This window comes from Harpia harpyja, chromosome 2, assembly GCF_026419915.1.
Source record: "Harpia harpyja isolate bHarHar1 chromosome 2, bHarHar1 primary haplotype, whole genome shotgun sequence".
In the NCBI taxonomy this organism is placed as follows: domain Eukaryota; kingdom Metazoa; phylum Chordata; class Aves; order Accipitriformes; family Accipitridae; genus Harpia; species Harpia harpyja.
In genome coordinates this window covers 76453874-76465874 of record NC_068941.1, presented here as the reverse complement: position 1 = coordinate 76465874, position 12001 = coordinate 76453874, and the positions used below count along the sequence as shown (strand labels likewise).

Sequence of the window (12001 nt, the reverse complement as noted above, 5' to 3'; positions counted from 1 at the left end):
TCTCTAGCTTACGCAGTTGGGGATGCTGATGAAGAGTATGTTCAGGACTTTAGTTTTGGTTTCAGTTACATTTTAAGACTCTTGCAACAGAATAGCTTGAGTTGTTTCCTCAAGGGTTTTTTTTTACTCTATTTGTGTTGAAAGTTAGTGTTCTAGATTCCAAAAATTCTGGGAAATGTTCTTCTTGCTGCTTCTTGAAGAAGAATATGATTGTTTTGGTCCTAGAGGTTGAAGGCCTGGAGGTTAAAAAGCAGCATCTGGAAAGTAGGTGTCAAAACATGGAAGGCCCACTCCTAAAACCAGATGCACTGTCAGATCTCAGTACAGAAAAGCCACCCATGGGCCACTGTCAGATATAGATGCAGCAAGCACTTGTGCAAAAGACAGTTGAGCAGCTAGCAGAAGATAGAGCAAGTGAAAGAAGTTTTGACAATGTTTTGGCTGCTCAGACATGGGTCACCTAAGTATCAGACCTTGTCTTGGCTATCTGATGCTAGCAAAATGTCTGCTATAGACCACTGTGCACCTGCCTCTGGTCTCTACCAGACCCATTCGTAGGTACCTAAACCCTTCCTGTTCCCCACTGTTGGAAGCAGGAACTTCTAAGCCAGCCTGTGTGCAGCGGGCTTGGCTTTCCCCACGCTGTACTGGACACGTGGAAGACTTATCCTTGGCTTTGAAGTGAATTTGAAAATGTTACCCTTTATTTATTTAATCATACAATACATTGTAAAGAAAAAAGAAAGGAAAAAATAAAAAAGAAAGAAGGGCATGATGCCACTTACTGCTGTTACTGAACACATGCTGTCTTCAGCTCCCAATTCAAGAAGACCTTTCAGCCTGTGGATAGCTTTAAGCAGGAACAGTTCTACTAACACTGGTAGGGTTGCACGTGTATTTCATCGTGGGCACATGATCAAATGACCTGTTAACTCAGGGCTCTCGGGAGGTGCGCTAACTATTCAGGAGAGTACACACAAACAATATTGAGGTATTCAGGCCTAAAGCTCAGCACATCATTTATTTTGTTTTGTTGAAATAACAGTAATAATTTGACGTGAACATTAGAGTTAAGTTGATAGAAGCTAATTGTCTTTCACTTGTAAGAGCTTTTTAACTTTAACCTGTTAATGAACAAATCTGGTCTGATACCCACAGGTGTTAGCTGAAATTAACATTACATCTAATTAAATATATTTGTTCACATTCTTTCCTGTAGGGAGACATTGAAGAGCTAATGGATTTTTTGCAAGCTAGGAAGAAATATCATCTGAATAGAAGATTTGCTTACAGAGAGTATCTTATAAGTAAGACACAGTTAAGGGATTCTCAAGCCTGTGCTCTTATAAATGCAGCAGCAGCCCAGATATCAAGTCTCATTAATAAGATGGAAAGGTAAATATCTCAATTGTTTTCTTGGCAGCCATTTGACTACATTATCTGAAAGACAATAGAATAGTCTTCAAAAGTCTTTTTGTCTGTGTTACCTAGCAGGAAAGGTGCATAAAAATGTTATCTTTTAAGTTAATTCTAAGAAAATGTTTTGTAACTGATGACTTTGTTAGTTAATATCCCAGCAGACACTAAGGTGAGTGTCCTGGTTTTGGCTGGGTTAGAGTTAATTTTCTTTCTAGTAACTGGTACAGTGTTATGCCTTGGATTCAGTATGAGAAGAATGTTGATAACACACTGATGTTTTCTGTTGTTGCTAAGTAGTGTTTAGATTAAGCCAAGGATTTTTCAGCTTCTCATGCCCAGCCAGCAAGAAGGCTGGAGGGGCCCAGGAAGTTGGGAGGGGACACAGCCAGGACAGCTGACCCAAACTGGCCAAAGGGGTATTCCATACCATGTGACGTCATGCCCAGTATATAAACTGGGGGGAGTTGGCCTGGGGGGATCGCTGCTTGGGAACTAACTGGGTATCAGTCGTCGAGTGGTGAGCAATTGCATTGTGCATCACTTGTTTTCTATATTCCAATTCTTTTATTATTATTGTCATTTTATTATTATCAGTATTATTTTCTTTCATTCTGTTCTGTTAAACTGTCTTTATCTCAACCCACGAGTTTCACTTTTTTTCCAGTTCTCTCCCCCGTCCCACTGGGTGGCAGGGAGTGAGTGAGCAGCTGCATGATGCTTAGGTGCTGGCTGGGGTGAAACCACAAGAGTGAGGCTTTGTTGTCTGCGTCCACTTTGTACAGCACAGAGGGTAATTGCTGGGAACATGTACAATACCTGTTTGTAATTCTGACTTCAATGAGAACCAGAGTCATTGTCGTGGTTTAACCCCAGCCAGCAACTAAGCACCACGCAGCCGCTGTGGATTCTCAAGCTGGAAAAATAGGTTCCACTCACTTTTTAATGCCTGTTATTGCACCTAACAGTCATGAAACAGATCAACTACAAAACAGAGAGGAAATGTGTAGTATTAGTAGTCCAAGACTTTGTGGATCTCATCCCCCAAAATGTACCAAAAAAAACCCCCCAAACCCCCAAAACTTCTGAAACCAACAAGCATCATTACCTAGATAAAAAAATTAATTTTCCTAGCAGTCCCCTATTGAACTTCTCAAAGTATGCAGTGGTCGTAATGCTCTGCGGACAAAGGAAATGTGTCCATACTTAGAGACAGCATTGTAGAGAAGCAATCCCATCTTGCTTTCTGGGACTAGAAATAGTTATTTTCCTGTGACTTCCCACACCTGCTGTGGCAGGAATTCCTTTCAGGCAAATGTTGGCCAAACTCTTATGTTATTATTCATTCTTGAGCTGTTGAATTTATAAAGCTCCAGAATATAGTATTTCAGATTATTTGGTAGTCTTTTTTTCCCTACAGGCAAGTTGAAATATCCTAGTATAAACCTTGAGGAAGTTATAATCTATGCTAGGGAGGCTTGTATTTCAGTTTCTAATTATAAAGTGATTTGGGGGATATTTACAAATTGGAGCATTAAAATTTGAGCAGCAAGAGAATTCTGGTCTGAATGGCTGGTACTTTAAATTGTATCCATAATATCCTCTTATTTTTCACTTTAGCATTGAATCTGCTTGTCTAAATATAGACACAGGTCTGTCGTAATCTATTGTGTCCAGCTTTAATAGCGTGCCCTAAACTTTCTGTTATAAATGGAATTTTAAAATGCAGAACGGTTTGTATGGAGAAGAGAAACTGAGAAAATATGTAGACTAGATATACCACAGATAAACAGATTCAGGGATATATAAACCAGCAGATAAATGATGAGGGGAGAGGTCTTTTAAAAATGGAGCTTAATAGGATGTTTAAAATTTATCAGCTAGCAAGCCAATTTCAAATTAACATGAAAAATATTCTTTGTGGCCAGAAATAAAGGTTATAAAAAGCAAAATAAAACCAAACCAATTCTAGGGAGGGTTGTGAACATTTTAAATGAAATAGAGCAACCAATTTTCAAGCTGGGCTTTCTAAAGATAGTATTTAAATAAAATGTCCCATTTGTCAGGACTGGCTATGGGTACTCGGTGCCTTTGGAAATCAAGTCCATGGACTGCAGTGCCAAAAGGCAGGAAAGCAAGGTTTAAAATATAACCCATAATAATAGATTTTAGGGGTGTCTAGCTAGGCTTTTTGTGTTTTCCTTTAAAGGATAAATGGACAGGAGGGTGATACTTGAAGCAGTATTTATCCTGGGTTTTTCTGGCTATCCCCAGAGGCACGAGGTTCTTCATGTTTTTGAACTGTAACATGTTGCATTGTTCTTTTGCCAGTATCTGCTTGTTCACAAGAAGTTTTCTTCCTTCTTTGGTCTCTTAAAAACTGAATCCAGTTCTGCTGACTCTCTAGGTATGAACAACTCAAGTCCCTTTATAAATTTCTCCCCAAATTTTAGTTTTTATAAGACCTCAAGCATTTCTTGTTAACTGTGTTTTTAAAGTAGGCAGTTGATAATCTTTGACATAAAAGTTCAAAGCAAAACATCTCGTATTGGTCTCTTACTCTTCTGAATAGTGTCAATTTATATGGACCTTGTTATAAGCAAAGTAATTTTCTGAACAGTGTCCTGCTGGACCTTTCAGTGAGTTGGTATTGGAAAGTGAATGCCTCTAGCTGTAATGCATTAGTATAAAGTTTTCTAATAATCTTTTAAAACTTCTTCTGCTTGTAGCACTTTGCTATGTAGAGTATTTACTGCTTTGAATTATTTACCTAAATTTTGATCTGGGTACCAGCAAGATGCCAGTTCAGCAGGTAAAATCCTGAAGTAGCTGAAGCAGAGTAACATGGGCACCGTCTTGCAGGTTCTCTCTGTATAGTCTCTGTATAGTGTTGCGATTCAGCCTACATGTACATTCAGGCTGGTGCAACTTTTCAGCTTCATTATCTGTCTCCCTTATGTTTCAGTGACGCTCCCATGCCTTCTCTACCTTTCATAAAACAAATCTTCCTTTGCTGGGGTCCAGCATCACTTAGTTCTCCGTAGCATCAAATACAAACTACTAGTTTTAGTGCCCTCACTTCACATTTTCTCCTAATTTTGCTGGCTTTCATTCAGTACAGAGAAGTCAAGGTCTGCCTCTGATTGGCCTGTGATACTCCTGCTGTTGGCCACACACTTCATCTGTGTTCCTTCCATGGCACTCGTTGCATTTGGGAGGATCTCCCTGTAAACATCCTTGTCATTACTGCAGTATTCTCCTTCATCAAAATTCTCCTTGTTCAAAGACATTAAACATGTGCCTGCACATTTCTTCAGTGATTAGATGTCTGGTATGCTGAGACCAGGCAGTTTATCATACAGTCTATACTGTCATTATCTTTCTCCTCTCCTTCTATTTTGTGTTTCAGTTCGGAGTCCTTTGGGAACAGGACATCTTTTAATTCTAATACTGTAATTGTTTTGATACTGTTAAGGTCTCTTGCCAGGGTTGAGCCTTCTAGGAATTACCATAATACTGATTAATGTAAGTAAGTTGCCACATAAACTCCCATAGACTTCTCTGGTGTTAGGCATTTTGCCCATTATTTTTGTTATTTGGGATTTCTAAATAAGTAGATTCCAAAAAAATAAATAGATACGTTTTACAATACTGCATCACCTTCAGTTTGAGCTGTGGACCTGCTGGATCTCTAAATAAATCAACAACCTGAAACTGAAATAATGTAGACTTTTTTCTTCTTTTTTTTCCTACCTAAGAATAGGTTGCTTTATATCATCTTCCAGTCATTCTGTGTTGTATGGCTTTTTCTGTATCTTTCATTTGCTGGATGGTTCCAGCACATCTTTCTTTCTCTATTGCAGCCCCTTTTCACTGCTCTGGACAGGGATTTTAATTGGATGCAGCAAGCCTGGGTTTATTTCCTCAGTACAAGACAGGATGAAGGTGTTAAAAATAATATCTTGGTTATTATCATGCCTCACTTCCTCACCGTAATAAATCTACCTTTCATTCACTAATCTTTTGCCTTGGGTTTGATCAGAAAGGGGGGCAAGACTTAGTTACCAAATATGGGTAGGAAATTTAGTGCTGTTGTGGGGGTATTTTTTTAATATAACACTGAAATTTAACATTGATTGCTTTCAAGGCAAAAATGACTTGGCCAAAAGATCCAAGAATGATGCTTTGTGGATTGCTCTTAAGGTACCGAGAGGTATTTTAATCCTCTTTGCAGGAGATTAAAGAAATACAAAATAGGCATTTGAAAAGCTCTGCAAAAGAAGGCACTATCTGGTTGACGTAACGGTGTGATAAAGCAGATCTGAGTTTCTATCCAGCGCATTCATTATGTAGGGGATGATGTTTCGTGGCTTGCCCACATACTTGTGGATGCTTGAGCAGTAGATGGAGAGGTGTGAACTGTGGAATCTGGCCACCACGGTTACAGTGCAGTGGCTGCAAACAAGCTAATATATCAATCTTCTGTTTTATTTCTTTCAGCTTTTATTTTGAGGATTTTAGTTGGAATTAAGCTGTAACAGTATCAACAAATCCTAATAAACCAGAATGAGAGACTGTCCTTTCTGGAGAAGGGCTTGTGACATTTAGCTGCTACTCTAGTTTATGAATTGGGTCAGGTAACATGTTGGAACAGAGACTTGGAAGCCCTGGATTCATCTGAATCCAGGCTCTGTGTGTAATGTTTGTGTCTTCTGAAAAATGGGGATTTGAAAAATAAACCAGAAAGTGTTTGGACAACATCCAGGTTCAGGTCAGGAACTGGTGCTTTCTACTCAAAGTTCCATGTTGACTTTTTCAACCCCACATTTTGGAAGTCCTCTGTGTTTAGCATTAGAAATTATAACTCACAAATGTCCAACAGCTGGGTCTGAATTAAGATGTTCTTTTATTCTTCTGTTGTCTGAGAAATATTTGGGGAATTTCTGGTGTAAGTATAATAGCAGGTAATTTTTTAAATTCAGTTTGAGTTTGTGGAGAGGAAGATTTTTCTGACTGTTGCAGGCATGGTTGGGATCTTGCTTACTCTTTGAAATTAAATACTGTAGCAACTGGAGGTAGACCATAGTCTTAAACTTCCATTTGAAAGCACTGTGTGCTTAAGACTGAGAATTTGCCCTGTTAGATTATTGTATTTCACTATTAATTTGAAATCTTTATAATTTTTCTGATGATGTAAATGTAATAGGAAATCTGAATATAAATCTTTTAATGGATATGATTGCTTTGTATCTTTAAAATAATTTTTAATAGTTTTTACTTGATTAGATTACATCCTTTAAAGAGAAAATTGTTTCTAATGAGGAGAAGGAGTTATAAAAGACATCTAGAATTGCATTCCAGGGGCATTAAATGAAAAATGTAAATATTATGAATAATATATAAGGTTTGAAATGTCTCATTTGAATATCGCTTACATTACTAACTGATACGTAATTGGTTTTGCATTTGCCTTCCCTTCCTTCCTTCTTCCCATTCCGTCTTCATACACCTTCACTCTGCCTTCACAAACTGGCTTAATTCTACACTCATCTCTGAGATTATCTTTCTGTTATCCACTTGCTTGTTTGATCCCCTCAGGTATCACTGCTAAAGAAACAAAGATCATTCTGTGTGTCTACTTTGTTGAGCCTTATTATGGTACTAATTGCCTCAAATACCCTTTTACTCCTAAGAATTTGGGATAACAGGCTTCAAACACTGTTATTACAGAGCAGGTCATTTACCTGAATGTCATTTGGGAGTGCTGCTGGACCGAGCTGAGGCTGAAATTAATTCTGTTAAACAGAAATTCGATCATGATTTAAAACAAGAAAAGCAAAAGCTTCACCAGAAACTCATTACTAAGCGAAGGCGGGAAATGCTACAAAAGGTAATTATTTTCAGTATATTTATTTTCACAGGGGTTATCATGAATTAAAAGTGGAATGAATTGAAAAATAAAGTGTAGTTCTTAGGACAGGGGTCAACACTGCCAGGAGGATGGATGGAAATAAGTGTCCATTGTTTTTAGCTGTGTACCGCTATGTGCTGTATTAATTACGCAGTAATTAATAGCTGTTCTTTTAGAAAAACCTGCAGGAAAGTAATATAACTGGAGAAACTTGTGAAGCCCCTCTACTTAGTCTAACCTGTCCAAGGGGGTTATGATAAGCCTCTGTAAAGTGTAGACAGGCAAAAGCCAACTGAGGTTCTGAAGTTGGTGAGAGAGATGGCACAGATCTGTGACAGTTGTTGTTTTCTCTGGGTTTCCTGGCTACATGTGACTTGAATGACTCTTACAGCATAGTTAAAGTTCAGCTACAAAACAAAATTATTTAAAAGATGCTGTACCTGTGGCTGCTTCTGGTAGGACTCAGGTCACCTAACCTCAGCCATCTAAAAATCAAGGCTAACTCCAAGAGGTCCAAGTCATCTCATAATGGAAGATGACTTGCAGGTGATCTGAGATAAATGGAAGGGAGTTGTTATCCAAAGGTGTCTATCTTTCTCTTCCTAAAGGATGTAGAAAAAGCTATCTTGGATTTAGGTGATATTTCTTTAGGTGACCAAAGTTAGGTGAGATTAATTTTACCTTTTGTGGGACGTGTTTCAGTGTCTTCTGCTCTTTAACAGATATCAGTGCAAGAAGAGACGGCAGGTATAACGATGGAGACTTCATTTGTTGTATGTATTCTCAGTATAGGTAGCTTTAGTTTAGCTTTCCAATGAAATTGCTGCATGCTGTAAGATGGGGAAAATAAAGTAAAAAATAACCCAGCCTTTTTTTTCCTCTCTCTTTGTTTTTCTTCTTTTTCTTCCTTGGTATTTGATCCAGATTCACTTCTGGAATGCTGCCAGATCATTACAGTTCAGGCAGCTGAGATTATGTCAAACCAGAAGATCATGCATTTTTTTAGGTGTTAACCCTTCTATCTAGCAACAATCCAAATTATCACAGGCCCATGTTAGCCCTTCTATCTAACAATAATCTGAATTATCACAGGCCTGGTAGGTGCACACAAAGCCATCATGTTGAGGGCTAGGTAGGTCTCTGGACACTGAAAAGCAGTTTTGAGAACACTGAAAAACAGAAGTATGAAATTTTGTGTTGCTATGAAATACATATTTAAAGAGCTAGAATTTGAGAAGTTCCTTCTCTTAACCTTGTTCCTCCTTTTGGCAAACGAATCAGCAGAAAGAGCATCGGAAGGAGCAGCTGTCACTTGGAGACCCCTTCAAAACTACTAAGGAGGTCACTCACTACCTGAGCCACTGGAAAAATCTTCTGAGTGATCACACCATTGAATTTGAAGAACTTACTGAAAAGCTTGACAATGAGGCCAGTGAAGAGCTAAAAGAGCTTCTATTTAGTCTAACAGAGAAAACTGTTGAAGAGCTTAAACGTGCTCAGTATGGAGTATTTGTGCAAGAACTGGTGAAGCTCAGTGTGCCAAAGATGTTCCTACTGGAAGCTGTGGAGGAGCATAAAAAAGAGATGGTTGTTAAACATGAACAGCTTGAAATGGAAGAGCATGACAAGAGCACAGCCGCTGAAGAGCTGCTTCAGCTCACCAGGCAGAAGCTGAGCCAAGAACTGGAAACAAGCCTTTCGGAACAAAAAAAATTAAGGAGCTGGGAACAATCAGTACTCATGCAAGTATCTCTCTGTACCCTTTTCTTAGTTATTCTTGCAAATAGAGATGAACTAGGAGTTTTCACACCTGTCTGGTATAATTCCTAATAATAAGTTCTCTGTTGTGCACCTGGGAATTGATTTTTCACAAGTGCTTAGCCCCTGCGGCGCTGGCAGGTGAGCTGGCACTCCTAGCGCTGCAGTGGAAATCCCAGGAAATGGCAGTTTTGAAACCAAAAAGATGGAGTGTTTTTATACTTCTGTTCACTCCATGTCAGGTTTCACTTGTGCATCTTTCATTATTATTCTCAGTGTGCTCTCAGAGGTCCAGCACTTTGGAAATGTCATTTCGTATGTCAGGCCTAATTAGCCCTGCGTTGAATTTCAATATATTCCTTCCAGCCACAAGCCAAGCCTTACTCATCGGGTGCTCATTTTAAGCTCTGCCACAGTATTTTCCCATATTTCATAATACACAGCACAGTAGCGTACCTCTCCAACTCGTGGGCTGCACGCATCAGACTTGGCCGATCTGGCCTGCTGACAAAGTGCCCGTGGCACTGAGCCCCCAGCCAGAGAGGTGTCATGGCACGGGTGATTTTGCAGAGAGTTTTGCTGGCCCCAGGCACATGTTTTGGCCATTGCTGTCTGCTGCGATGTGACCCTGGGGAGGTGGGAAAGCGAGTGGTGGCCTTGCCACCATTGGGACACCTTGCTCAGGGAGAGACCACAGCTGCAGCCGCAGCCAAGTGTCAGTGTCTGTGGTGCCTCTCAGACTGGGCAGCAGGGTCCCTGAGAGATTTGCAGCATTCATTAGCAATTCTTCTTGGCTTTCAAGTGCATTTATGACTAGTTGTTGTATTACCTGAATATTTACACTACTACATTTCCTATACAATGTCCATTTAGTAACAGACATTGTTAGAGACCTGGGAACATGAAAAAATAGTCTTCTGTCAAAATTGCAGCTTTAGGGGAAGCCACGGGAATAGGCAAACCTATATATTAGGCTGTCTGCCCCTAGAGCAAATGTACTGAGCATGAGAAATTGAACGGGGGGGTGAAGCATTAGTTAAGGTTTCTCCTTCATACCTCTTCTTTGAAGCAAAACAGATTAGCACGGGCAGTTTTGTCCAGACAGCATCTTTGTAAGTTTGCCTGCTGCACAGTATCAAAGCATCTAAAAGAAATATGAAAAAAACCCCTTGCCCATGTGTGTTTGCTTTGTTAAAGAAAAAAAATAAATCCATTTGTCTTGTTTTCATTCTAATTTCAAGGCCTTTGTATTTTATTCAGCATTTTAAATACTTTTCTATAAGCCATTTCAATGTATTTTCTAGCTTGTCTTATTACCTCTTATTTATATTGCTGCAAGCAGACCTGCACGAGCAGGGAAGTAGATTGTATGACCCAGCAGGTCTTTCCTATTTCTAACTTATGATTCCATGATAATTGTGTTCCAGCCTGCAGTGCTGGCTGCTGTATTTGTTAAATGCTATCTTTATTCACAGCAACAGTAAGCTGTTTGTTTTTTTCTGGTGAAATACTGGAAAATATATACAAAAAATGCAGCATTTGCACAACTGTTCTATCAAAAGTCCCTTAAAATCTGTCACTGTCTTTATGTTCAGTCCACTGTCTGTCAATTTTGATATTTTGATGACAGATGCCAGCTCTCATGTTTATGTTCTCATCTGCTATCTGTTTTTCACAAATAATTATTTTGAATGATAGCTTTTCATTTTTGTTGCTTATCAAAGAGACCATGAGTTAGTCCAAAATATTTATGAAGATCATTAATGCTTGAAGTCCTTTTTAAACATGGACATGACAAAACTGTGATTTGCTGTATTTTCTTTTATATCTCTGTCTATATATCTGTGATTTTCTTCCAGAAGTCCAGGACAACATGAGAAATGGTTAAGTATACTGTAAATGCTTGCTTGGAGTAATATTGCCTTAAAGTAAGCAATTTTTTTAAGAGAAAAACTTCATAGGTTAAAAATGTTTTAATTTAGGATTTAGCTGTACTTTGCTGAATTAGTAAACGGAAATAAGAATTTCTAAACTCAGAAATATTTTGGTGAAATGATGAGGTGGTATAGCCCTGTGATATACTGAATAAAAGCATTAGTCCTAATGGAACATACAGTATAATATGTTTTTAAAAGAAAACTACTTTTTAAAATATATACTGTTCATGCTTTAAATATACATACATTTTTGGGGAAATAGAGAAAATTTCCAAACAAAACATTATGCTATTTTTTATGAAATACTCCTAAGGAAATATTTCAGTCACAAGGTAAGATGATAAATGTAGTCTAAGGTTGGTCACAGCCAGAAGATGAATTTAGGCTTTAGCATGCTTTATTTTTAAGTCAACTTCAGCTTGACCTGAGGATCAGTTCCCCAGACTTATGTGCTGAGAACCTTCCTACTACAAAATGGGAACTTTGAGTGATTCAAATTGCTGCTAAAATATATTCCATGTTGTTCAGACTGCTAAAAGCTTTTTTACAAAGAACAGCTGGAACCCTTGTGACTTGGTGACGGGAGGGATGACATATATGAGTTTATTACAAAGAGATACTTTTTTATTTTATTTTTTTTCCCCTCTCAGTAGCTGTGACTGCTAAGTGCTGGGAAACAGCGCAGGGAGGCTTTACGGGAAGCTTTTATCTCGATTTCAGCCCTAAGTTCAGGGTGTGTACTGTCTTAAGAGATGGAAGGTTTCTGTGCATAGGAAATGTGCTAAAAATTGTTTATTTGTTTTTTAAATAGTCAAAAACTGTTTCCCCTTGCAAATGAAATTTTACAGTCCAGGAAGTTCTGTATGCAGAATTTGAAGTATCCTGAAGGATATTTTGAACATGCTGAAAAGCTCAGTCCTATGTGTGGAATCATTAACTGTATGAATAAGACAAAAAAGGATGATCATTGTCATTTAAA

General features: G+C 38.5%; 1 protein-coding gene across 5 annotated transcripts in view; it reads left to right on the top strand.

Annotated features, from left to right (window-relative positions):
* Window positions 1-12001, top strand: part of EVC2 (EvC ciliary complex subunit 2) — a 79495-nt gene that overhangs the window by 42975 nt on the left and 24519 nt on the right. For 3 of the 5 annotated variants that reach the window (XM_052780503.1, XM_052780502.1, XM_052780500.1), the window contains exons 12-14: window positions 1220-1395; window positions 7147-7306; window positions 8609-9069. In XM_052780503.1, coding sequence (XP_052636463.1) covers window positions 1220-1395; window positions 7147-7306; window positions 8609-9069 — 797 coding nt within the window. The remainder of the gene's footprint in view (window positions 1-1219; window positions 1396-7146; window positions 7307-8608; window positions 9070-12001) is intronic. The other 2 variants (XM_052780504.1, XM_052780501.1) reach the window with 1 other exon arrangement.